The sequence below is a fragment of the Hippocampus bargibanti genome, linkage group LG03 (assembly GCF_051943395.1).
Source record: "Hippocampus bargibanti isolate YZ-2025 linkage group LG03, ASM5194339v1, whole genome shotgun sequence".
Taxonomy (NCBI): Eukaryota; Metazoa; Chordata; class Actinopteri; order Syngnathiformes; family Syngnathidae; genus Hippocampus; species Hippocampus bargibanti.
In genome coordinates, this window is record NC_142736.1 from 3,811,551 (window position 1) to 3,839,507 (window position 27,957).

The following is a 27,957-nucleotide window of genomic DNA, read 5'->3' on the forward strand; positions in this document are numbered from 1 at the left end:
AAATTCTGCCTGGCGATACTACGCATCTTTAGCATCAGCGCTAGCAAATAGCGATATATTCGCTAGCTAATGGCTATCTATTCACTCGCTAATGGCTATCTATTCGCTGGCCAATAGCTATCTATTCACTAGCTATTAGCTATCTATTCGCTAGCTATTAGCTATCTATTCGCTAGCTTGCTTGCTATCTATTTGAATTACTTTGGGGTTGAGTGAATGCTGTCGCGTGTGGTAGCCGCTGCTCACCCACGGAAAAAAATGTATCCTGTGACTGTGAAGTCACCTGGAGAGTTTTGAAAGGCGCTTATAAATGAAATGTGTTATTATTATTATTATTATTATTATTATTATTATTATTATTCTTGTTTTTTTCCCATTTGTGCTGTGGCAGACACTTGCTGTTCTCTTCATATCCGCTAGGCGGCAGCAAAATGCTGCATAAACTCTATTCTCTGCTGTAAACAGTTTGGTATACAGTATAATAGTATTCAGTAGAAAACGTGGCTTAAAAACAACAGATTGACATCGTATACTATCCTGTCGTGTAAACGTCACGTCGGCCATTTTGGAATGAATTTTGACTTACGGCCGTTTTGTCGGAACGGAACACGGTCGTAACTCGGATGTTACTTGTACATGCTTCCAATCTCGGTACAAAGCGGACTACTGAATATTCTATGTTGAATTACATTTATCTGTTTTTTTTTTTTTTTTTTTTTTTTTTTTGGGGGGGGTGTTTTGCCGGGCGGTGGGGTGTTTAGGATTATCAGAGTTAATCCACGACAATTTGACGGAATCCAAGAGGACCATCAACCTCCTGCAAAGGATGAACATTTACCAGGAGGTCCTTCTCAGTATTCTCTACCGGCTGTTGCCTATACAGGTACTAGATTCAGAATCAGACTCAGAAAAGCTTTTAATAACAACACAATGGGGAAATTTGCCGAAATTTGCATTCACGCACACTTCAGGTATCAAGACAAAAAAAGGTCAAATATTGAGTAAAAAAAGGGTTCAAATACAGGCAAACTGGGTTTTCGACCATAATCCGTTCCAGAAACATGTTCGAAAACTGATTTGGTCGAAAACTGAAGCATTTAAAGTTATCTAGCTAACTACAGAGCTATCTATTTGCTATCTATTACCCGTCTAGCTGGTTGGCTAGCTGCTGCCCATACAGGTACCAGATTCAGAATCAGAGTCAGAAAGCCTTTAATCGTCCCACAATGGGGAAATTTACAGAATTTTGCATCCATGCACACTTCAGACATCAAGAAAAAAAGGTGAAATATTGAGTAAAAAAGTGTATCAATACAGTCAAAGTGATTTTTCGACCATAATCCGTTCCAGAAACCCATTCGAAAATCATTTTGGTGGAAAACTGAAGCAGTTTAAAGTTATCTAGCCAGCTAAAGAGCTATCTATTTGCTATGTATTAGCTATCTAGCTGGCTATTTGGCTAGCTGTCTAGTGGCTATCTAAAAGCTATCTATTAGCTGGCTAGCTGCTGCCCATACATTACTTCTATTGTCCTGCCTGATAATTTACAATACATTGTAAAAATGAAATTTGTAAAGAGCAATACATTGGGGAGACTAAACAAATTCTCAAAAAAAAGACTTTATCAACATTGCTCCTCAATCTGCGGTACATATGCACCTAAAAGCTAGCAACCGACAGTAAGGTTAAAATCTTAGCGAAATAAAAATAGGTGGTTTGAAAGGGGAGTAAAAGAAGCTATTTTCATAAAACAGCAAAACCCTTCACTAAATTGCCATGGTGGGATCATTCGTACAACAGACTTCTTAGGCAACATAGGATTAGTTATGCTGATGAGGTGATAGCAGGGCAAATGGGGCGATCAGGCCCCCCATAATCAGGCCCCAAAATTACCAGCAAAAATGTTTAGTTCGCTGACAAAGCCTCTTAGATAAGAAGCGAAACATCCGACACCTTTAAAGAAGTACAGATGACGGCTGAAGAAACCTTCTCATCGATGGACCACTCCTGTACGACTGTGAGCTTACACAGACGCTAACGTTTTTGTTCCATGTGTTGCAGTCGTACCTGGAGCCCATGTACTTCTACATCTACAGCGTCTTCTCGCTGCAGTCCGTGTACGTGATGGCGCTGTACCTGACGGCGTGGCGACTGGCCGGCACGTGGGTGGCGGGCGCCTTGGCCGCCATCTGGTACATCCTGAACAGGTGGGCGGAGACCACACGTCCTGCTAACCTAGCGTAGCCTACTCGCCCCTGAGCAAAAAAAAGCTAACTCGCCTGTTGTCTGATTGTATTTGTTATTTATTTATGTTTGTTTGTTTGCTTGTTTTGTTTATTTTATTTATTTATCTCTACATTGTTTGCTTGTTTATGTATTATTAATAATAATAATAATAATAATAATAATAATAATAATGCATTCAAAAGAAGCAGACAAACAAACATAAATAAATAACATAAATTAAATAAATAAATAAAGTAAAAAATTAAACAAATTAAAAACATTAAAAACACTAAATGAAATAAATAAAATAAATACATGAAAAATAGAAATAAATAAATAAAATGAATACACATTAAATAAATAACACAAATAAAATCAATATAGACATAAATAAAATAAATAAACCATCACACATTAAATAAATAAACTAATACATAAATAAATACACAAGCAAAAAATATAGAAATAAATAAAATAATCAAGACAAACATTAATAAATAAATGATAAATAAAATAAACAAGCAAACACATTCTTATAAATAAATAACATACATTTTATTGTAAGCGCCTTTCAAAGCAATGTATGTATTTATTTGTACATGCATTTATTTATTGAATATTTGCCTGTTTATTAATTTTATTTATTTATTTCTATATTTATTGTATTCAGGGTGGACACAACTGTTTGCTTGTTTATGTTATTTGTTTTTTTATTAATTTATGTTTGTTTTATTTATTTATATATTTTTGCTATTTATTTATTTATTTATGTATTATTTTATTTGTGTTATTTATTCATTTAATGTGTGCCTGTTTATTTATTTTCTTTTGTTATTTCTATATTTATTTTATCTTTGTATTTATTTCTATATTTATGTATTTGTATTTAATTTTATTTTATTTATCTTACTAATTTTGTTTATTTTATTTATGTTATTTATGTTATTCATCTTATTTATTTTATTTATGTTTATTTATTTTATTTGTGTTTTATTTATGTTTGTTTGCTTGTTTTATTTATTTATTTCTATACTGTTTGCTTGTTTATTTATTTATTTATTTATGTATTCATGTATTTATTTATTTGTACATGCATTTATTTATTGAATGTTTGCCTGTTTATTAATTGTATTTATTTATTTCTGTATGTATTTATTGTATTTAGTTATTTATGTATGTATTTATTCATTCATTTAATTAATTTTCGAGTTTGCGATCATGTCGAGACGCAAAGAATATTGCCGGCGCTGAATTCTGTACCTTTTTTCAGGGTGGACCCAATTTTTTTTATTTGTTATTTATTTATTGCAATGTATTTGTTTGTTTATTTTATTTGTTATTTATTAATATTGTTTGTTTTGTTTATTTTATTTATTTCTATATTTTTTGCATGTTTATGGGACTGCGATGTAGCGTCCCAGAAAAGAGGCATAAAATGGCGACCTCTTGTAGACATGACAGTGTATTGCGTTTCAACAGGCTGATAAATTCTTTATATGGAGCTTGGACGCCCTCTTCTGGCGCAACACGAGGTTTTCAGACCAAACAAGCATTGACGTGATGGAAGGACTGCTACAACGTGTCTTTTTTTTCGGTCAGGGGCGTTCCTTCAGTGACGTCACGTACGGACTCGTCACCAACTAAAAAACAAGACTTCCGGAATATTCAGCGCGAGTCTTAAAACGTAAAATATAGCTATATGCGGTGGAATCTTTGTGAAATACGCTCAGTAGAAGTCATTTGAAGCCATTTTACAAATTATGGACACGACTTGTCCGGAGACGTCGATTGTCCTTTAATGTGTGCTTGTTTATGTATTTTATTTATTTATGTCTCGATTTATTTTATTTGTGTTATTTATTTAATGTGTGCCTGTTTATGTATTTTATTTATTTATATTTATCTTTAATGTATTTAATTTATTTATGTCTATATTTATTTTTTATTGTATTTATTTTGTTATTTTATTCATTTTTATTTTATCTTATGCATCTTAATAATTTTATTTCATTTTTTTATTTATTTTATTGATTTATTTCTGTTTCTTAATTTTATTTATGTTATTTATTTATGTTTGTTTGTTTGCTTGTTTTGTTTTATTTATGTAGTTATTTATTTCTATATTGTTTATTTATTTATTTATTTATTTATTTATGCATTTATTTGTACATGCATTTATTTATTGAATGTTTGCCTGTTTTATTTATTTCTATATTTATTTATTGTATTTAGTTATTTATGTACATATCTATGTATGTATTTATTCATTTATTTAATTTATTTTCGAGTTTGCGATCATGTTGAGACGCAAATAATAATGCCGGCGCTGAATTCTGTGCCTTTTTTCAGGGTAGTTTATGTTATTTATTTATAACAATGTGTTCGCTTGTTTATTTTATTTGTTATATATTTATTAATGATTGATTGATTTATTTATGTATTTATTTAATGTGTGCTTGATTATTTATTTTATTTATTCATGTCTCAATTTATTTTATTTGTGTTATTTATTCATTTAATGTGTGCCTGTTTATTTATGTTATTTATTATTATTTATTTCTATATTTAATGTATTTATATTATTTATTTCTATATATTTTTTGCTTTATTTATTTATTTATTTTTTATTTTATTCATGTAATTTATTTTATTTATTTCTTTCTATGTTTGTCTATTTTATGTATTTTATTATGTTATATATTTATGTCTGTTTGCTTGTTTTGTAAATTTTTTTTATTTATTTCTATATTGTTTGCTTATTTATGTATTTATTTATTCATTTAATCATGTATGTATTTATTTGTACATGCATTTATTTGTCGAATGTTTCAGAATCAGAAAACCTTTATTTGTGCCACAATGGGGTAGTTTTCCTGTTTATTATGTTTCCTTATATATTTCTATATTTATTTATTGTATTTAGTTATTTATGTACATATCTATGTATGTATTTATTCATTTATTTAATTTGTTTTTGCGATCATATCGAGACGCAAAGAATACTGCGGGCGCTGAATTCTGAACCTGTTTTCAGGGTGGACACAACTCGCGTGGAGTTCACCATCTCGCTGAGAGAAAACTGGTCTTTGCCCTTCTTGGCGCTGCAGGTCGCCGCCATTACCTACTACCTGAAACCTCGGCTGGGCCCTTCGCACCAGGTACATGCACGCCAATGCAACGCAATCGCCACTTAGCCGTTAGCTCCGTTAGCTGCGTTAGCTCCGTTAGCCGTGTTAGCATCCAGCCTCTGTTGTGTGTGCGTGTTTTGCTTCCACTCGGCAGAAGGTGATGGTGTGGTTGATGTACGTGTGCAGCTTGTGCTTCTGCGTGACGTGGCAGTTCAACCAGTTCATCTTCCTGGTTCAGGCCTTTGTGGTCTACACGCTGGACTGCGTGGACGTGCTCACCGCCGCGCAGGTTGGAAAAGTGGACTTGACTGTGTCTTTTTTTTATTAATTTAAAGTGATACCTTGGCTTACGAACTTAATTGGTTCCCAGACAGAGTGTGTAAGGCGAAAAGTGTGTATCCCAAACATTAATTTCCCATAGGAAACTATTAAAATGAGAATAATCTGTTCCCTGGTCCCCATAAAACATAATTTTATAATTTTCTAAGCCTTAAAACTACAGAAAATATACCTTATTTTATGTATAATAAATGTGGTATGGTATTATAATTAAAGAAATAAACTGTACTGTATAATAATGTCATTTTATTGACCTTTGTGATGGTGGTTGATGGCTTGATGGAATGGAGTGGCCGGTTTCATCAGCATTAAACACTTGATGAGGAACGTAGCCTTCCTCTTTCACCTTCTTGAGGAATGATCCTTGTAGGTGCTTTCTCTGCTATAATTTTACCTAGTTCCTCATCAATTGTGTTGTGTTTAGCTGGCTTTTTGCATCAAGTGTACAGATGGCTTGTGCGGGTTATTTGTGGAGCCTGATTGATGGGAATTTTAACCTTGCAGTCTACACTATGCCTTTGCACTATCAAAGTTGAAACAAGTCCAAATTTCACTGTTTTCTATCCATTTTCTCACTCTCTATCTGTCGTCCGCCTGTCTCTTTAATGTTTAAAACACCTCCCCTCACTGCTGCGTTCTTGACCAATCATGTGGCTTTAACCAAAGACTGCGGGCGGGGAATAGAGGACAAAAAAGAGTCGTCTGCCATTTTCTTGGGCACGTTCGCAAACGACACATAACTCATATTGGCAGCTCCGTGTGTATCCGGAAAAATAGTTTATATGCCAAGGTAATATTTTCCATACATTTAACGTTCGTAAACCGAAAAAAGTTCATAAACTAAGGAGTTCGTAAACCGAGGTATCACTGTATTTATTTTTATTGATAAATAAAGTCCATTCAGCATGTTTTAATGACAACATGGCCGCCATGCGCCCTCTTGTGCATGCAAGGTGCCGTTTGTCAAGCCTTGGTGGAGGTCTGAGTGGTTTTTTTTTTCCTTTCCACCCGTGTCAGGTGACCACATTGTACTCTGTCCAAGCGAGCGCTCTGCTGAGCGTGTGGCTACTGCAGTTCTTCAACGGCATGATCTTGGGCTCCTTGGTGCTCAGCTTCATCGCGGCCGCCCTCCTCCTGCGTCACTTCCACGTACGTACGCTCTAACGCTCATGCGGCTTTGTTTAAGCTTTAAGCCGCCCATAATTCCACTTGTGAGTCCAGACATTATCTTTCCCTCCGTCAAGTTTGAATGTAATTTATTCCAATCCGATCTAATCACGGCGACAATTACCAAGAAATTTGGCGTGACAGCAAGACGGAGCGAGGCTGTAAATTATTTATGGACGGATGCTTAAGATCCTGGTTGAAAATAGGCTTGCTTTTAATATGGACGTGGTGTTCGGGAGAGGTGGAAGAGAAGCCGGATGACTCATTGTTTTACTTACCCAGACGCTTTTCATTTGGATTCTCCCGCAGGAAAGCTTTTTATTGCACTGAAACAAACAAAAAAAAAAAAAGAAGGCAAATCCGAAAGTCCACCGTTTGCCGGTTTTGAAATAATACCACATTGCCCAATTGTGGAAAAAAAAAGAACAATCAAGATGAGGTACCTTCACCTTGTCTCGACAACGAGTCAACGTTTCACACCAACCCCCCAAAAAAAATGTCAAAGTGATCAAAACGGACTTCAATTTGTCCAAAAACAAAGGGAGGGACGGACGGACGCACAAACAGAGTGAGACAGAGAAACAGTGAGGAGACACGGAGAAAGAAGGTTAGAAAGAGAGACTGGGAGACTTAGAGAAAGAGAGAGAGACAGTCAGAGGGAAAGAGTTAGAGAGAGAGAGACAGCGTTTGCGAGAGAGAGATATAGAGAGACAGAGAGACTTAGAGTGATAGAGAGAGATTCACAAAGAGAGACAGACTGAGAGACAGACAGACAGAATTAGAGAGAGAGAGAGACGTTAGAGACAGAGAGACTTAGAGAGAGAGAGACAGACAGGGAGTTAGAGAGAGAGTGACAGAGGGAGTTAAAAACAGAGAGACAGACAAGGGGAGATAGTTAAAGAGAGAGAGAGACAGAGCATTAGAGACAGAGAGACAGACAGGGAGTTAGAGAGAGCGAGAGAGACAGAGACACTTAGCGTTACAGACAGAGAGACAGACAGAGTTAGAGAGACAGAGATTGATACAGGGAGAGAAACTGAGAGACAGACAGAGTTAGTGAGAAAGAGAGACACAGAGCGTTAGAGACAGAGAGACTTGGAGAGAGAGACGGACAAAGGGAATTAAAAAGAGAGAGAGAGACAGACAGAGGGAGAGAGTCAAAGAGAGAGACAGACAGAGTTAGTGAGAGAGACACAGAGCGTTAAAGACAGAGAGACTTAGAGAGAGAGACAGAAAGGGAATTAAAAAGAGAGAGAGACACATAGCGTTAGAGAGACAGAGAGACTTAGAGAGACAGAGACGGGAGTGAGGGAATGAGAGGGAGACAGACAGAGAGTTAGAGAGCGAGAGACACACAGTATTTTGATGTTTGTTTTCTTGGTGTTTCTTGCAGCCTTCTTTGAAGACGGGAAGTTTTTGGGGACGGGTGTCCCAACTTCTAATCCACACCACCGCCGTCCTCCTGCTCACCTTTGCCATCAATTTCCTCACCAAGGTCGTCTTGGCTTATTTCTTTCACTTCCTTTGGTGCCTCGCCATTTTCATTTTACACTTGTGTTAGTTGTCCAAACAACAAAAATAGAGTACAGTGATACCTCAGTTTACGAACCCCTTGGTTTACGAACTTTTTGGTTTACGATCGTTATATTTGTGAAAATTGTACCTAGGCATAGGAACTATTTTTCGGGATACACACGCAGCGCCACAATGAGTGATGTGTCGTTCGCGAACGGGCCCGTTCTCCTAACAAGGAAATGGCAGCCGCCTTGTTTTGGTCCTCTATTCCCCGCCCCCAGTCGTCAGTTAAAGCCACGCGATTGGTCAAGAACGCAGCAGTGAGGCTCTGTTAAACATTAAAGAGACAGCCAGACGACAGAGAGTGTGAAAATGGATAGAAAACAGTGAAATTTGGACTTGTTTCAACTTTGATAGTTCAAAGGCACAGTGGAGACTGCAAGGTTAAAATATCCCATCAATCAGGCTCCACAAGTAACCCGCACAAGCCATCTGTACACTTGATGCAAAAAGCTATCAACACAGCTAAACAGAACACAATTGATGAGGAACTAGGTAAAATTATAGCAGAGAAAGCACCTCCAAGGGATCATTCCTCAAGATGGTGAAAGAAGAAGGCTATGTTCCTCATCAAGTGTTTAATGTTGATGAAACCGGCCACTCCATTCCATCAAGCTATCAACGACCATCACAAATGTAAATAAAACGACTTTATTATACAATACAGTTTATTTCTTTAATTACAGTACAATAGTTCATTTATTATGCATAAAATAAGGTACATTTTGTGTAGTTTTAAGGCTTATTTAGTCAAAAATGATGTTTTATAGGGACCAGGGAACGGAATATTCTCATTTTTAATGGGTTCCTATGGGAAATTAATTTTTGGAAGACACACTTTTCACCTTATACACACACTTTCTGGGAACCAATTAAATTTGTAAGCTGAGGTATCACTGTCTTTTTTGAAAGGCTAAATTGAAATGGGGAACACTTTTAAACGCCTTGAAAAGCTTTCTGGCAGCCACGACAGTCCCTCATTTGATTGGAAAACGCAATCCGGGCTCAAAATCCTCGTTTGAAATCCGAAAACTACAATAACACATTTATTATACATAAAATAAGGTCTATTTTGTGTAGTTTTAAGGCTTATTTAGTAGAAATGTATGTTTTATGGGGACCTGGGAACGGATTATTCTCATTTTAATGGTTTCCTATGGGAAACAATTTTTTGGGATACACACTTTTCGCCTTACACACTCTGTCTGGGAAATAAATGAATAATAATACAATTTATTTATAAGCGCTTTTCAAATCTCTTAAAATCACTTTACAGTCACAGGAAAAGTTTTTCTACGGGTGAGCAGCGGCAGCCACATGCGCCAGCGTTCACTCAACCCGGAAGTAACTCAAATAGATCGAAAGCTTGCTAGCTAGGCAATCGTTAGCCAACAGATACCTAGCTATATAGCCAGCCAGCTAGATAGTAAATAGATAGCTAGCTAAATAGCCAGCCAGCTAGCCAGCCAGAGCTGATAAATAGCAAATAGCTAGCAAATGATAATAATAATACTCATAACAATACTAATAATAATACATTTCATTTATAAGCGCCTGATTAATTCACGTGACCTCCCCTCGCCGTGCGTTTGCAGGCGGCGCTGCGGCTGCGATCAGACGAGCACATCTTCAAATTCATCAAGTCAAAGTTCGCCCGGGGACAGACGAGGTAAGGAGCTACACCGACGCCATTTGCCATCTCGGTTTCTTTTCGTGCGTCGTTTCGGTCCCTCCGCCGCCGCCGCACCTGCGTTGGTGAATAATAAATTAGGGTTGACACCATCGATTAGAGGCCGCCGGGGCGCCGCGTCTGCGGCAAGATAACCCCGGGTTTTGCCGCACACTAGTGTAGCGGCCTTCAATTATTCAGCAGTTGGCGCGTAATGCGGCGTTCGTGATGTGATTCGCACCCGGCGACCATTTCTTTGCCGCTTTTTGCTGGCTCGGCTTTGTATCTGCCTGAACTTCGCAAAATAAAATACAATAAAATACAATAAAATACAATAAAATAAAATAGAATTTAATACAATACAATACAATACAATAATACTATACTACTAATACAATACAATACAATACAATACAATACAATAAAATACAATAATACTATACTACTAATAAAATACAATACAATACAATAAAATACAATAAAATAAAATACAATTTAATACAATAAAATACAATAATACTATACTACTAATAAAATACAATAAAATACAATACAATACAATAAAATACAATAAAATAAAATACAATTTAATACAATATAATACAATAATACTATACTACTAATAAAATACAATACAATACAATACAATACAATAAAATCAAATAAAATCCAATACAATCCAATAAAGTACAATAAAATACTACAATACAATACAATACAATACATTACAATAATAATGCAGGCAGGAAAATGACAGTGGTTAAAAAAAAAACATTCCAAACCGACCCGAACCAGTGTGAAAATAGCTCCAAAAAATGATTTCATTTTATGACCAATGAGTTTTTACTGGATGAATCATTTTTCAAAATAAGAGAATGTGATTTCACACGTCATTAAAGGACAACCGACACCATTTTTTTGTTTCCTAACTGACATCAGAAAAATGTTTTATAATAATACTATACTACTAATACAATACAATACAATACAATACAATACAATACAATACAATACAATACAATACAATAAAATACAATAATACTATACTACTAATAAAATACAATAAAATACAATACAATACAATAAAATACAATAAAATACAATAAAATAAAATACAATTTAATACAATATAATACAATAATACTATACTACCAATACAATACAATACAATACAATACAATACAATACAATACAATAAAATCAAATAAAATCCAATCCAATCCAATAAAGTACAATAAAATACTACAATACAATACAATACAATACAATACAATACAATAATAATGCAGGCAGGAAAATGACAGTGGTTAAAAAAAAACATTCCAAACCGACCCGAACCAGTGTGAAAATAGCTCCAAAAATGATTTCATTTTATGACCAATGAGTTTTTACTGGATGAATCATTTTTCAAAATAAGAGAATGTGATTTCACACGTCATTAAAGGACAACCGACACCATTTTTTTGTTTCCTAATTGACATCAGAAAAATGTTTTATAATAATACTATACTACTAATACAATACAATACAATACAATACAATACAATACAATACAATACAATAAAATACAATAATACTATACTACTAATAAAATACAATAAAATACAATACAATACAATAAAATACAATAAAATACAATAAAATAAAATACAATTTAATAAAATATAATACAATAATACTATACTACTAATAAAATACAATACAATACAATACAATACAATAAAATCAAATAAAATCCAATCCAATCCAATAAAGTACAATAAAATACTACAATACAATACAATACAATACAATACAATACAATACAATACAATAATAATGCAGGCAGGAAAATGACAGTGGTTAAAAAAAAACATTCCAAACCGACCCGAACCAGTGTGAAAATAGCATCATTTTATGACCAATGAGTTTTTACTGGATGAATCATTTTTCAAAATAAGAGAATGTGATTTCACACGTCATTAAAGGACAACCGACACCATTTTTTTGTTTCCTAACTGACATCAGAAAAATGTTTTATAATAATACTATACTACTAATACAATACAATACAATACAATACAATACAATAAAATACAATAATACTATACTACTAATAAAATACAATAAAATACAATACAATACAATAAATACAATAAAATACAATAAAATAAAATACAATTTAATACAATATAATACAATAATACTATACTACTAATAAAATACAATACAATACAATACAATACAATAAAATCAAATAAAATCCAATCCAATCCAATAAAGTACAATAAAATACTACAATACAATACAATACAATACAATACAATACAATACAATAATAATGCAGGCAGGAAAATGACAGTGGTTAAAAAAAAACATTCCAAACCGACCCGAACCAGTGTGAAAAGAGCTCCAAAAATGATTTCATTTTATGACCAATGAGTTTTTACTGGATGAATCATTTTTCAAAATAAGAGAATGTGATTTCACACGTCATTAAAGGACAACCGACACCATTTTTTTGTTTCCTAATTGACATCAGAAAAATGTTTTATAATAATACTATACTACTAATACAATACAATACAATACAATCCAATACAATATAATACAATAATACTATACTACTAATAAAATACAATAAAATACAATACAATACAATAAAATACAATAAAATACAATAAAATAAAATACAATTTAATACAATATAATACAATAATACTATACTACTAATAAAATACAATACAATACAATACAATAAAATCAAATACAATCCAATCCAATCCAATAAAGTACAATAAAATACTACAATACAATACAATACAATACAATACAATACAATAATAATGCCGGCAGGAAAATGACAGTGGTTAAAAAAAAACATTCCAAACCGACCCAAACCAGTGTGAAAATAGCTCCAAAAATGATTTCATTTTATGACCAATGAGTTTTTACTGGATGAATCATTTTTCAAAATAAGAGAATGTGATTTCACACGTCATTAAAGGACAACCGACACCATTTTTTTGTTTCCTAATTGACATCAGAAAAATGTTTTATAATAATACTATACTACTAATACAATACAATACAATACAATCCAATACAATATAATACAATAATACTATACTACTAATAAAATACAATAAAATACAATACAATACAATAAAATACAATAAAATACAATAAAATAAAATACAATTTAATACAATATAATACAATAATACTATACTACTAATAAAATACAATACAATACAATACAATAAAATCAAATAAAATCCAATCCAATCCAATAAAGTACAATAAAATACTACAATACAATACAATACAATACAATACAATACAATAATAATGCCGGCAGGAAAATGACAGTGGTTAAAAAAAAACATTCCAAACCGACCCAAACCAGTGTGAAAATAGCTCCAAAAATGATTTCATTTTATGACCAATGAGTTTTTACTGGATGAATCATTTTTCAAAATAAGAGAATGTGATTTCACACGTCATTACAGGACAACCGACACCATTTTTTTGTTTCCTAACTGACATCAGAAAAATGTTTTATAATAATACTATACTACTAATACAATACAATACAATAAAATACAATAATACTATACTACTAATAAAATACAATAAAATACAATACAATACAATAAAATACAATAAAATACAATAAAATAAAATACAATTTAATACAATATAATACAATAATACTATATTACTAATAAAATACAATACAATACAATACAATACAATACAATACAATACAATAAAATCAAATAAGAAGTAGTCGCCGAAACATGTCAGGTATTTGAACACCGACAATACACTGTCTGTAAGTAAGGAATCTGCTTAACATTAGTTATCAAGTAGACAGGATGAATTTAGTACAACGATTACGCGAAAGTTTTGGAGAGACATGCGTCAAGGAGTTTCGCCTCCTCGAAAAGCTGTCAAGGAAACGGGCTCGCTATCGAAACCACCTGAGATTCAACCTGCGCTGCCGGGACGAAGAAGTCGTTCCGGCCAGTCTGAGGATTAAAAACCCGATCCCAACCAGGAACGCGGAAAGAATCATCAAAAAGGTGCGGATGACTCTGATGAAAGAACGAATACGATGCACAGCAAACAAACTCAATAACATTAGCAGTGATCTACAGCGGCAAACGGAGCAATTCGAACTCCGGTTCCCCCTGGACAATTACACAAAAACAACGCTACACGGACAACTTCACAACATACACGAACAGGAATTTACCGCGACCAAAAACCGACACATCCGGAAATTAGACAAACTCATCACGCAAAAGAAAAAGGCCGAATCAAACACATTTCAGACAAACGACAAATGGATACATAACATGTCACGCCACAACCTCACACAAGCAGAACATATTATCAAAAGGTCTTAACTACGCAGTCACCCCCAAAAAAATACCATACGACGATTTCATTCTCGCAACGGAATTAGCGTGTGAAAAAATACAGAACCCAGGACAAAAAGCAGCACTACGCAATGAAATAGCAGGCATTTTAAAAACGGCCAAACCACCACCCAGCAATATTACCAAAGAGGAAGCAAGAGCCATGATAACACTATCAAAAAACAAAGACATCACAATACTCCCCGCAGACAAAGGCAGAACAACAGTTATTATGGACACAGAAAAATACGAAAAACAGATGCAGCAGTTATTACAGGACGACGCCTATGAAATATTAAAGAAAGACCCAACAGAAGAAAAGAAAAACAAACTTAAAGCACTACTCAAACCCCTATTAAACGAAAATAAAATAAACAAAGAGTCGTACAACCACCTGGTACCTACAGCAAACATCATCCCCAGGATTTACGGCACGCCAAAAATACATAAACCCGATGCACCCCACCACCCCATAGTAGACAGCATCGGATCAGTCACATACAACCTCTCCAAAGCACCATCGGAAATAATAAAACCGCTACTGGGACACACGGACCAACACTGCGAGAACTCAAAGCAACTCGCCACAGAACTCGCCACCATAAAATTACAGAAAGACGAAATGTTCATATCACATGACGTCACCTCACTTTTCACAAAAACACCCACCAAAGCCACCATTCAGATAGTACAGGACAGACTCAAAACAGACAGGACACTCAAAAAAACGCACAAATCTTATGGTACAGAAAAAGACCCTACCACAGGCTAGTGTTCAGCCAAAGAGGACACAAAAGAAAATGACGGTCGAACAGAAGAAGGAGATCATCAGCTACTTCAATTCATAGCCACATCCACATATTTCCAATACAAATACACCAAATACAGACAAAAAGAAGGGTTCGCCATGGGGGACCCACTCTCTGCCATCATGTGTGGATTCTTCATGGAGGACCTGGAACAGAAAGCACTTTCAACAGCCCCGGAAATATACAAACCAACGCTATGGAAACGGTATGTGGACGACATCTTGGAAAAAAATCAAAACAGGACATACGCAACAGCTTACTGAACACCTCAACTCCATAGACACCACAGGCAGTATCAAGTTCACCCATGAAGAAGAAACAAACCACTCCATCGCCTTCTTGGACTTGAACATACACCACACGGACAACGGGGACATCAAAATAAAAGTACACAGGAAACCTACACATACTGACCAATATCTCCTTTGGACATCTGAACACCCCACTATTCATAAGTTGTCAGTCGTCAGAACATTACATGAACGCACCACAATAATCACGGACCCGGAAGACAAAACGCAGGAGGAAAAACATATACAACACGCACTGAAAAAATGCCAATATCCCCAGTGGGCAATAACTAAAGGGGCAGAGCAGGTCAAAAACAAAAACAACACAAGACAGGGAAGAAAGAAAAAGCAAACAAACAAACAAGAACACAGAGCAATGGTAACACTACCGTACATAAGAGGAATCACAGAACGCATACAAAGGGCACTGAGGAAACACAACATAAACACACCGGTCAAACCACACACAACTCTCCGTCAAATCTTGGTACACCCAAAGGTCAGTTCTGACAGGTAGGTCACGCCCTCATAGCAACACCAGCTGAAAATGGCGCGTCACAGCAACATCCGTGACACTCTGACGAAGGCGGAAGTAGTCGCCGAAACATGTCAGGTATTTGAACACCGACAATACACTGTCTGTAAGTAAGGAATCTGCTTAACAAAATGTTTTATAGTATCTAAAATACCCAAAACGCGCAAGCTGATATTTTTAGTCAAATGCAAAACACCAATAAAAATGACTTAAAGTGTCCCAAAACTGCCACAAAATGTGCTCAGAAATTGCAAGATTCAGAAAGTCCCGCCCCCTTGTTCGTGACGTCACACCAGGATACTCCTTCACAAACTGCCTTGCTCCAGAATCAAAACAATGGCTTCAGAGAGTTCAGATTGGGAGAAGATGCTTTCTTGTTACTCATCCAGTTATGAATATGATTCAAATAGTTCTGAAGAGGAAAGCATAAATGTTTGCAATCAAATAAAGAAGTCCTTCCGTCTCAATTCAAGGCGTCTGTACTCCAATGTAGCGCCCAGAAAATGCACAAGATGGCGCACAAGCTCCGTTGGAAATGGGCTGATTTCTCCGCTGGGAATTTTTGTCAACTAGTATCAAATAGTAGTATTGGTGCCACACACAACGATTCACCATGGCGCTAATGATGTAGTTTTCCTTCTAATTTCGCCATCAACACGGTGTTTCCAGATGAAAAAAGTACCCAAAATGCATTGTGTGTCACTTTCTCGGTCAGGGGCGTTCCCTCCGTGACGTCACTTAGGGTATCGTCATCAACTCGAAAACAAGACTTCCTGAATATTCAGCGCAAGTCTTAAAACATAAAATATAGTTATATGCTATATGCTATAGCTATACACTCTCGAGGAATTGCACACTGCAAGAACCAAAAAACAATGGCGCGGAAAACCTACTGCACCCTGCCCACCACCTTTTACTGCTATTGCTATCTGTCTAGCTAGCTAGCTATGTAGCTGGCTATTTATCCATTTGCTATCTGTCTAGCTAGCTAGCTATGTAGCTGGCTTTTTATCCATTTGCTATCTATTTGCTATCTGTCTGGCTACCTAGCTATGTAGCTGGTTATTTATTAGCTATATGGCTATCAAGCTAGTTAGCTAACTGTCTATCTGGCTATCTATTAGCTATCTGATAGCTAGCTAGTTAGCGTTCTATCTATTTGAGTTACGTCCGGGTTGAGTGAACGCTGGCGCATGTGGCTGCCGCTGCTCACCCGCAGAAAAAACGATTTTGTTACTTTAAAGTAACCTTTTGTTACTTTAAAGTAACCTTGAGAGGCGCTTAGAAATGAAATTATTATTTTGATGATTATTATTGTTATTATTATTATTATTAGCATTAACATTAGCATTAGCATTAGCATTGTTAGCATTATTAGCATTATTAGCATTATGGAAAATGATGCCAAACATGCACTCGCTGCACCCTATGTTTTGAGTCGAGTACATGCTAACCACGCACGTGTTGTCCCGTTGTTGTCCTTCTCGCAGGGACTTTGACGCCAACCTGTACCTCTGCGAGGAAGCCTTCGGCGCCTTGCCACTGGACACTCTGGAGCGTCTGTCCGCCACCCTCTTGCTGGGCCCTTACGCCCTCACGCTCGCCCTAATGGGCAGCGCCCTGGCGCTAGCGGCTTTGCGCAACCTCAGGTGGGTGCGTCGCCGACTGTGAGAAAATTGACCCACGTGTGGACCTGGAAAAATGGCCCCCTACAGGACAAAAGGCGATGATACGGAGGGTCCGTCGGCGGCGTCTTTCCGTCCGGATGTGGCCTACAACCTGCTGCACACGGTCTTCTACGGCCTGCTGGCCTTCAGCACCATGAGGTCAGCACACGGACACTTGCGAACGCATCTTAATTTATTTCCCAGAAAGTGTGTGTAAGGCGAAAAGTTTGTCTTCCAAACATTTATTTCCCATATGAAACCACTAAAATGGGAATAATCCGTTCCCAGATCCTCATAGAACATAAAGTTCTACTAAATACGCCTTACAACTACACAAAATATATCTTATTTCATGTATAATAAATGTGCTATGGTATTATAATTAAATAAATAAACTGTACTATATAATGAAGTCATTTTATTTACCTTTGTGATGGTCGTTGATGGCTTGATGGAATGGAGTGGCCGGTTTCTTCAGCATTAAACACTTGATGAGGAACGTAGCTTTCTTCTTTCACCATCTTGAGGAATGATCCCTTGTAGGTGCTTTCTCTGCCATCATTTTACCTTGTTCCTCATCAATTGTGTTCTATTTAGATGGGTTGATAGATTTTTGCATCAAGTGTACAGATGGCTTATGTGGGTTATTTGTGTAGCCTGATTGATGGGATATTTTAACCTTGCAGTCTAAACTCTGCTTTTGAACTATCAAAGTAGAAACCAGTCCAAATTTCACTGTTTTTTATACATTTTCTCACTCTCTCTCTGTCGTCTGCATGTCTCTTGAAAGGACAACCGACATCACTTTTTTGTTTTTTAACTGACATCAGAAAAACGTTTTATAGCATCTAAAATACCCAAAACACGCAGTATGATATTTTTAGTCAAATGCAAAACACCAATAAAAATGACTTAGTGTCCAAAATCTGCAAAAAATTGAGCTGCATTGGGCAATTTTAGAAAGTCCCGCCCCCAGTTCGTGACGTCACGCCAAGAGGTCTTGTATTGCTTGTGAATCAAAACAATGGCTTCAGATTCGGAGAATATTCTTTCTTGTTACACATCCAGTTATGAATATGATTCAAATAGTTCTGAAGAGGAAAGCATACATGTTTGCAATCGATTAAAGAATTATATGTGCCATTTTGAGGGAACATTGGGGTGAAAATCTCTCACCCAAAAAAAGAGGCACAAAATGGCGACCTCCATTGGCCACCTCCGCTTCCACAGGCTGATAAATTCCTTATATGGAGTTTGGATGCCCTCTTCTGGCGGCTTTTGGGTGCAACACAGTTCTCAGACCAAACATGTACAGCAAAATACACGTGCTATTGTATTTTAATGAAATAAATAAACTACTATATAATAAAGTTGTTGTATTGACCTTTTTGATGCTCGTTGATGTAGTTGCCTCTTGATGATATCCGAGTGAAGTTGCCGTGCTTTCTTGGCGATAATACCCTTACTCACACTGTCCCCTGCTAGCTGCTTTTCGTGAATCCAAATCAACAGAAGTTTTTCAACCTTCTATTGCCTGAGACCGTTGCTTAGACAACACAGAAACACCATTAGCCACACGTAGCAATGGTCGACTTAGCGTACTGGTACAGGGACGCTAAGTCACACAAAGGCACACCTCGTTCGTGTTTCTCGATGATCTCCTTCTTCTGTTCGACCGTCATTTTCTTTTGTGTCCTCTTTGGCTGAACACTAGCCTGTGGTAGGGTCTTTTTCTGTACCATAATAGCAAAAGTACTGCACTCGATAACAAACCACCTCTGCACTCAAAGAAAGGGGGTGACAAAAACTAGTCCGCCAGCCACCGTGGTGGCGCTGTGTTGTTTGGTTCGTGCGCCGAAAACGAGTTTGTATGCCAAGATTATATTCTCGCAAATGTAATGTTTGTAAAGCAAAAAGTTCATTAGCCAAAGCGTTCGTAAACCGATGTATCACTGTAAGGGATTTAGGATTAGAAAGTGGTCTGTTGGAGGCAGGAAAAGAAATAATTTTTCACAGGTGACTTTTCGCTCACGCTAAACAGTCTTTGGGTGGACAAAAGCGAGGAGGCGGCGGCCCAAAGTCACGTCCGCCCGCGCCAGCCGACAAATTGGATTCCGTTTGCTCGCTCAAAACTGCTGATGAAGAGCAAGAGGCCAAAAGTGGCGCAACTTTTTCTTCTTATTTGCTTCCTTTCGCCTCTGCGTGTTGGAAAAAAAAGTTAGCTTTTCCACTAGCTTACTCCTCCTTGCTTTCTGATTTCCGGCGAGCAGGATGAAGTACATCTGGACGGGACATATGTGCGCCGTGGCGGCGTACGGCGTCTGCGGCGGCGACGTGTGGGCCATGCTCCTTCACGCCCTCCGATGCAACACCAAAGTCACGGTGAGTTCGCCGCCGGGTGTCAAAATACACGCTGCAAAACCGCAACGTTGAGTGGAGGCAACTTGAATGCGTCCTTTTGAGGGTGTGCACACTTCCGCAACCTGTTACATAACTGCTTGAAAACATGTCTTAATAAGTCAATGAACAGTGGAAACAAGATTTTAAATGATTTAAGCCAATATTCTTTATTTACACCTGAAATTGGCACCTTTGGAGTCAGCCAATCCTCCATTCGGCGTCTCCAGTTGGTCTACAATACTGCAGATCGCAATTTGACTGCTACTTGTGAGAGGGAGCATATACAGTCAAACCTGGGTTTTCCACCATAATCCGTTCCAGAAACCTATTTGAAAATCGATTTGGTCAAAAACTGAAACATTTTCCATAATAATAATAATAATAATAATAATAATAATAATAATAATAATATGCATGTTTGCAATCAATTAAATAATTTATTATTTGTCATTTTGAGGCAAACGGGCGGGGGGGAATGTCGCACCCAAAAATGGCCATTGCTGTTGTGAGGAATGAATCAGCCCGTTTCCACAGGCTGATAAATTGCTTTCATGGAGCTTGGACGCCCTCTTCTGGCGGCTTTTTGGTGCAACACAAAGTTTTCAGACCAAACAAGTACAGCAAAATGCATTGACGTGATGGAAGGACTTCCTGAGTATTCAGCGCGAGTCTTAAAACGTAAAATATAGCTTTATGCGGTGGAATCTTATTAAAATATGCTCAGTAGAAGTCATTTGAAGCCATTTTACAAATTATAATAATAATACATTTCATTTATAAGCGCCTTTTAAAACTCTCAAGGACACTCTACAGTCACAGAATATTTTTTCTGCGGGTGATTATGGACACAACTTGTCGGGAGACGTCGTTTGTCCTTTAATGCTGATTAAACCGGCCACTCCATTCCATCAAGCCATCAACGACCATCACAAAGGTAAATAAAACAACTTTATTATAAAGTACAGTTTATTTCTTTAATTATAATACCATATCACATTTATTATACCAAAAATGAGGTATATTTTGTGTAGTTTTAAGCCTTAGAAAATTAAAAAGTAGAAAATTATGTTTTATGGGGACCTGGGAACGGATTATTCTCAATTTATTGGTTTCCTATGGGAAATTAATTTTTGGGATACACACCTTTCACCTTACACACTCTGTCTACGAACCAATAAAGTTCGTAAGCCAAGGTATCACTGTAATTGTAATACATTTAATTTCTAGTGCCTTTCTAAGCTCTCAAGGACACAAAATGGCCACCAGGGGTCAGTATGACCTTGACGCTTCCTTCATTCAACTCAACGGCTTTTCTTTGCTGTCTTTTCTCCTCCTCCGCCAGCTCAAGTTGGTTCGATACGCTGCGCCCGTTGCCATCGTAGCCTTCCTCTATTACAAGGTAGGACCTTCCGCCGTCCTGTTACACTACAGGTGTGAAAGTAAAGGCCCGGGGGCCAAATATGGCCCCCACATCATTTTATTCGGCCTGTGAAAGTAAATAAAACTTGTAAAATTCCATGCTCATCTAGCGACCGAGCTAGGTAGCTAGCAACTGAGGTAGGTAGCGACTGAACTAGCTGCTTTTCAGTTTTTCAACCTCTTCTATAGCCTGAGACCGTTGCTTAGGCAACACAGAAACACCCTTAGCCACACGTAGCAATGGTCGACTTAGCGTACTGGTACTGGGACGCTAAGTCACACAAACGCACACCTTGTTCGTGTTTTTGGATTATCTACTTCTTCTCCTCGATTGTCATTTTCTTTTGTGTCATTTTTGGCTTAACACTAGACTGTGGTGGTGTCTTTTTTGGTCCCATAATAGCAAAAGTACTCCACTCGATAGCAAACCACATCTGCACTTAAAGGAAGTGGGTGTGGAAAACTTGTCCGCCAGCCACCGCTGTGTGGTTTGGTTGGTTTGGTGAAAACTACTTATGCATGCCAAGATTATATTCTCATGAATTTAATGTTCATAAAACAAAGAGTTCGTGAGCTAAAGAGTTCGTAAGCCGAGGTATCAGTGTACATATCTATTTTTTTCCATTACGCAAATACAGGTAACATCCGATTTACGACCACCCGTACTTACGACCACGACTGCCAGACTTTTTTTTTTATTTTACGCCCCCCTGAGAGCGAGAATACGAACTATAATATGATTAAAATGACACTAAAAGTTATAAGATTTATAAATGAACTGTCATCATTTTGGTATATAATATTATTCAATCGCAAACTTTGCTTAAAAACAAGAGATTGACATCATATACTATCCTGTCGTATAGGAGATGCCAAATGTCGTCATTTGTTATGATCACGTGATCCTCACCTCAGCCATTTTGAATGCGTTTCAATTTACGACCGTTTGACTTGCGACCGTTTTGTCGGAACGGAACCCGGTCGTAACTCGGATGTTACATGTACTTGAAGTTTGGCTGCCACTTTACTGCAATGACTCATTTGGCACGATGACACCTTTTTTTAATTGATCTTTTTCTCATCTGAAGTTCTGGCCAAAGATGGTGGAGGAGCTGTCTGACTTGAGGGAGTTCTATGATCCAGACACTGTGGAGCTCATGACCTGGATTAGGTACACACACACACACACACACACACACACACACACACACACACACACAAACACACACACGTATTTCTGTTTTAATGGTTTTGGGAGGTCTGGATAAGTCCAGATAAGGAGTGAGGACCATCGTTGCTGATAAGTTTAGAGAAGTGTTCCATTTGAACACTAAATGTCACCCCATTTCCCACTTCAACTTTTTTTAAAACAAAGAAATAAAACGTGGACTTGAAACTGGAATAACAACAGGAGTGAGGTTTCTGAATAGGTAGATTCAAAGTCCTCACCACTGGAGTGATTTTGGTCAAAATTTTGTTTTACTTTTTGTGGTATGAACTTTTTCCTCTCATTAACCACACACAAACACACAGTGAGTAAAAAGTGTGTGTATCCAAGTGAAATGAAAATACACACACCAAAAAAATATTTTTGAGTGAATTTGTGAGCACCTCTCTTAAACTTTAACAGATGCATATATAGACCCTCTAGATTCTAAAGTTTAGAAGCCTTTAGAATGGAAAAACTACCAACTACCAAAACTACCAACCACCAAAAGGTCCTCACTTGTCAAAAATGTCCTCACTACGTATGGTATAAAATGTTAGTGGTCCTCACAAGACTAGTCATACAAACACATTGACACACACACACACACACACAGATCGTCATCTCCTACATCAAAGGCAAATCTTATTAGTTTCCACGCTTTGTTTGATGTCTTTGATTAGTGTGTGTGTGTATTATGGGGGGAGGGGTCGGCGTGGGTGGTTGAGTGTGGCCCCTGACTGATGAGAGCCCAAGGGTCTTGATGAATAAAAAATAAGGAGTTGTTGGAATTGGGCCATCTTTTGGCATGGCTCGGGCAGACGGCGGCGGTGACAAGCACCCCCTTCCCACCACCACCACCCGAACCCCGCTCCCTCAAACCCCCGCGAGGGCCTCCGTGGCCCGAGTTGCTGATCAAGAGCGCGGGGGGGGGGGTCCTCTGGGATGCAGGCCTCGGGGATTCTGTCTGCGGCACACTTGACTTGGTTTCCAGCCGTCGTCCCGTTTCTTCAAGTGCGGACTTGACGCTTAATTGGTCTGAGGCGCTGTGGCTGCGCTGCTGTTTTGGTTAGCAACAGCGTCGGAACGCCGCTCACAAAGTCGTGACGCTTTAATTGGCGGGTTGGAGGTGCTAAAATGTGTGTGTGTGTGTGTGTGTGTGTGTGTGTGTGTGTGTGTGTGTGCATGTGTGTGTGTGTGTACTGATAAACCATTCCCGTGGTGATAACAAATACACACACAGACCCATGTTTTCATGAGTTTTGAGGACATGTGATGATTTATGTGGAAAATGGCTACACCTTTCTTTCCGATGGCCAACATACGACCTGAAAACTCATGAAAATGTGTGTGTGTGTGTGTGTGTGTGTGTGTGTGTGTGTGTGTGTGTGTGTGTGTGTGTGTGTGTGTGTGTGTGTGTGTGTGTATGTGTGTGTGTGTTTGTATGTTTGTGTATATTCGGACTATGGAAAAGTTGTGGCCATTTTTTGGACAAACCATCACATGTCCTCAAAACTGATGAAAACACGCGTGTGTGTCTGTGTGTCTTTGTATGAAAAGTCTTGTGAGGACCACTATTTTATACCATACATAGTGAGGACATTTTTGAAAAGTGAGGACCTTTTGGCCAGTCCTCACAAGTTTTTCATTCTAAGGGCTTCTAGAGGGTCTATACAGTGAGAGCTCAACTTACGAACTTAATTGGTTCCCAAACAGAGTGTGTAAGGCGAAAAGTGTTTATCTCAAAAAACAATTTCCCACAGGAAACCATTAAAATGGGAATAAACCGTTCCCGGGTTTCCATAGAATATACTTTTCAACTAAATAAGCCTTAAAACTACATGCAACATACCTTATTCTATGTATAATAAATGTGCTATTGTATTGTAATGAAAGAAATACACTGCATTGTGTCAAAAAGTCACTTTATTTACATTTGTGATGGTCATTTAGGCTTGATGGAATGGCGTTGGAGGTCGAAGGTCAAAAGGAATTGCTGTTTGGCAAGAGAGGCGCATTACATGAGGACTGTAATTAAATAAACTGTGCTGTAAAATAAAGTTTTATTTACCTTTTTGATGGTCGTTGATGGAAGGAGAGTCACCTTCCATAAGGACTGTTGGTAACTTAACCTCTGGTGCTGTTCGGTCGTGTGCTTCTGCCGAAGATCACTCCGCCAGCTGTGGTGGGTGTGTATTATGAAAATAGTGCTTATTATAAGGTTTAATTTTCATAAATTTGACGTTTGTAAGACGAAAAGTTTGTAAGTTGAGGTGTTTGTAAGTTGAGGTCTCACTGTATATGCATCTGATGATGTTTCATAGAGGTCCTCACAAATTTACTCAAAAAGATTTTTTTTGTGTGTATTTTCATTTCACTTGGATACACACTTTTTACTCACTGTGTGTGCGTTTATGTGTGTGTGCGCGTGGTTAATGAGAGGAAAACGTTTATACCACAAAAAGTATTATTTTTTTTTTTACCAAAATCACTAAAGGGGTGAGGACTTTGAATGTGCCCATTCAAAAACCTCACTCCTGCTGTTATTTCAGTTTCTAGTCCACTTTTTATTTCTTTGTTTTTAAAGAAGTTGAAATGGGAAATGGGCTGGGTGACGTTTAGTGTTCAAATGGAACACTAAAACTTATCCGCAACGGTGGTCCTCACTCCTTGTGTGGAGTTATCCGCACCTCACAAAACCATCCTCACTTCAAAAATGTCCTCACCACGTATGGTATAAATTGTTAGTGGTCCTCACAAACAAACACACACACACACACACACACACACACACACACACACACACACACACACACACACACACACACACACACACATACACGTTTTCATCAGTTTTGAGGACATATAACGGTTCGTCCAAAAAATGGCCATGTGGAGAGGTGTGGCCATTTTTCACAGAAATTATAAATTCCTCAAAATTCATATATATATATATATATATATATATATATAAAATATATGAGAGCGTGCACGGGTGCCACATTGTTCCCTTGCCTCAGGGTGTAATCCCATTAGACTGTCGGGATGATCTGGGCTGTGCAAGATGACTCCGGGGAGGTTCTGGGCGCTAATTACATTGCGGATGAAAGCGTTACGGTGGCAAAGGAGGCTGCGATGACGGCCGGCGCGTCTAAGCCGTGCATGGTTATTAGCTTCCGCGTGAGACAATCACGATGGCTTCAAGCTGCGGCGCCTAACAAGCTACGTGTGCAATGAAAGATGCATGTCCTCCTCTCCTTGTTTTTCCAGTTTTGGAACAAAAAAAAATGCAACTCGCGGGCGGAGATGTTTGAAACGCGACACCCGGAAATCCATAGTGGGGTGGCATACCCATTTGTCAGTGACCTTTCCTGACCGCCTCCGGGAGGACGCTTCGCTTAATGATAATAAAAATAATAATAACGATAATAATGTTCATAATACTATTAATAATTATATATAATAGTTATAATAATGCGTCAACATGGCCGAAATGCAACAGCTTTTCCGTTAAACGACGAGATTTTGGCGCGACGTCGTCTTTAATAAATTTAATCCTTGTCATACTTGTAACAATCTTAACAATTGTAACAATTTTAAAAATTTTAATAATTGTAATAAATGTAATACTTTTAAAACGTTTAATACTTTTAGTGCTTTTAATACTTTTAAAACTTTTACTACTTTTGCTACTTTTAATAATCTTAATAATTTTAATAATTGTAACAATGTTAATAATGTATACTTAGTAAATTATGTTTTTATTTAATTAATAAATTTAATATTAATTAATAAATGTAATATTGATGAATAATATTAATAAATTTTATTTATTTATATTTGTAATTATTTTTGTACTTTTTTGTAATTTTTGTAATTATTGTAATTATTGTAATAATTTTAATAGTTTTAATCATTTTAATCATTTTAATAGAACTTCTTTTAATAATATGAATATAAATAATATGAATAATGATAATAAAATAATAACAATAATAATAGTATTCATACGAATAATAATGTGAATAATCATAATAGTATCATAATTGGATAGGATTTGACTTTATTTGTCTCGCAGTGGAGACATTTACATTTCATTACATTTACAATAATAATAATAATAATAATACCAAAAATAATAATAATGATATTAATAATGGTAATAATAATAATGATAATAATAATAAAAAATAATAAGGGGAAAATCATTATAGTATAATAATAATACCAATAATAATAATAAAGATGATAATAATAATAATAATAATAATACCAATAATGATAATACTAATGTTAATAATAATAATAATAATAATATTTTATTTACATGCATCTTTCCAATCTCTCCGGGTCACTTTAATGTCATAAAGACAAGAACGGTAAAACCACAGCTAAAATGATTAAGAAGAAGAGACGAAATGAATGTACACCTAGAAGGCAATTTTTAGTGTACATTACGTTTGGTTTCCGGGAAACCAAACGTAAGAAAAGTGGCGCCTCATTTCCCGAAAATAATGTCCTCTTAAAACGTGCAATTTCGCTTTCCCGCGTCATTGTGCGTTTCCATTTACATCCAGTCAATATTTTTCTTATGTCAGCACCTGTTGCTGCGGCCAATCCGGCATACGCAGGCTTCCCCTTGCGGATTTTTCTTTCCTTCTCCTTGGCTTTTAGAGACCAAAGAGACGTCTTTTCGAGATGGCTCTTTGCCGCCGCGTCACAATGGCCGCCGCCTCATTTCTTTCATCTTTCATCATTTCTTTCATTTGGCAGCACAAAGACGCCCGTGAGCGCCGTCTTGGCGGGAAGCATGCAGCTACTCGCCGGCATCAAACTGTGCACCGGGAGAGTCATTACCAACCACCCGCACTACGAAGACCAGGAACTGAGAGAAAGAACCAAACAGGTTGCCGCACAATTTCGCTTTATCCAATTGCGCGTATGCTTGTGGCTGCCGCTGCTCACTCGCAGAAGAAAATATCCTGTGTCTGTAAAGTGTCCTTGGAAGTTTTGAAAGGCGCTTATAAATGGAATGTAGTATTCTTATTCTCATTATTCTATACATTAACACACACTCTCACTTTTATTTTGAAAAATCATTGAACTCATTCACTGCCAGA

The 27,957-nt window shown here is 37.0% G+C and overlaps 1 protein-coding gene across 2 annotated transcripts in view; it reads left to right on the top strand.

Annotated features, from left to right (window-relative positions):
• Window positions 1–27,957, top strand: part of dpy19l3 (dpy-19 like C-mannosyltransferase 3) — a 49,349-nt gene that overhangs the window by 12,509 nt on the left and 8,883 nt on the right. For both annotated transcript variants that reach the window (XM_088991545.1, XM_088991546.1), the window contains 13 exons: window positions 762–883; window positions 2,062–2,207; window positions 5,261–5,384; window positions 5,509–5,643; window positions 6,711–6,842; window positions 8,254–8,355; window positions 10,031–10,104; window positions 17,635–17,793; window positions 17,860–17,970; window positions 20,082–20,193; window positions 21,554–21,610; window positions 22,719–22,801; window positions 27,611–27,743. In XM_088991545.1, coding sequence (XP_088847671.1) covers window positions 762–883; window positions 2,062–2,207; window positions 5,261–5,384; window positions 5,509–5,643; window positions 6,711–6,842; window positions 8,254–8,355; window positions 10,031–10,104; window positions 17,635–17,793; window positions 17,860–17,970; window positions 20,082–20,193; window positions 21,554–21,610; window positions 22,719–22,801; window positions 27,611–27,743 — 1,490 coding nt within the window. The remainder of the gene's footprint in view (window positions 1–761; window positions 884–2,061; window positions 2,208–5,260; window positions 5,385–5,508; window positions 5,644–6,710; window positions 6,843–8,253; window positions 8,356–10,030; window positions 10,105–17,634; window positions 17,794–17,859; window positions 17,971–20,081; window positions 20,194–21,553; window positions 21,611–22,718; window positions 22,802–27,610; window positions 27,744–27,957) is intronic.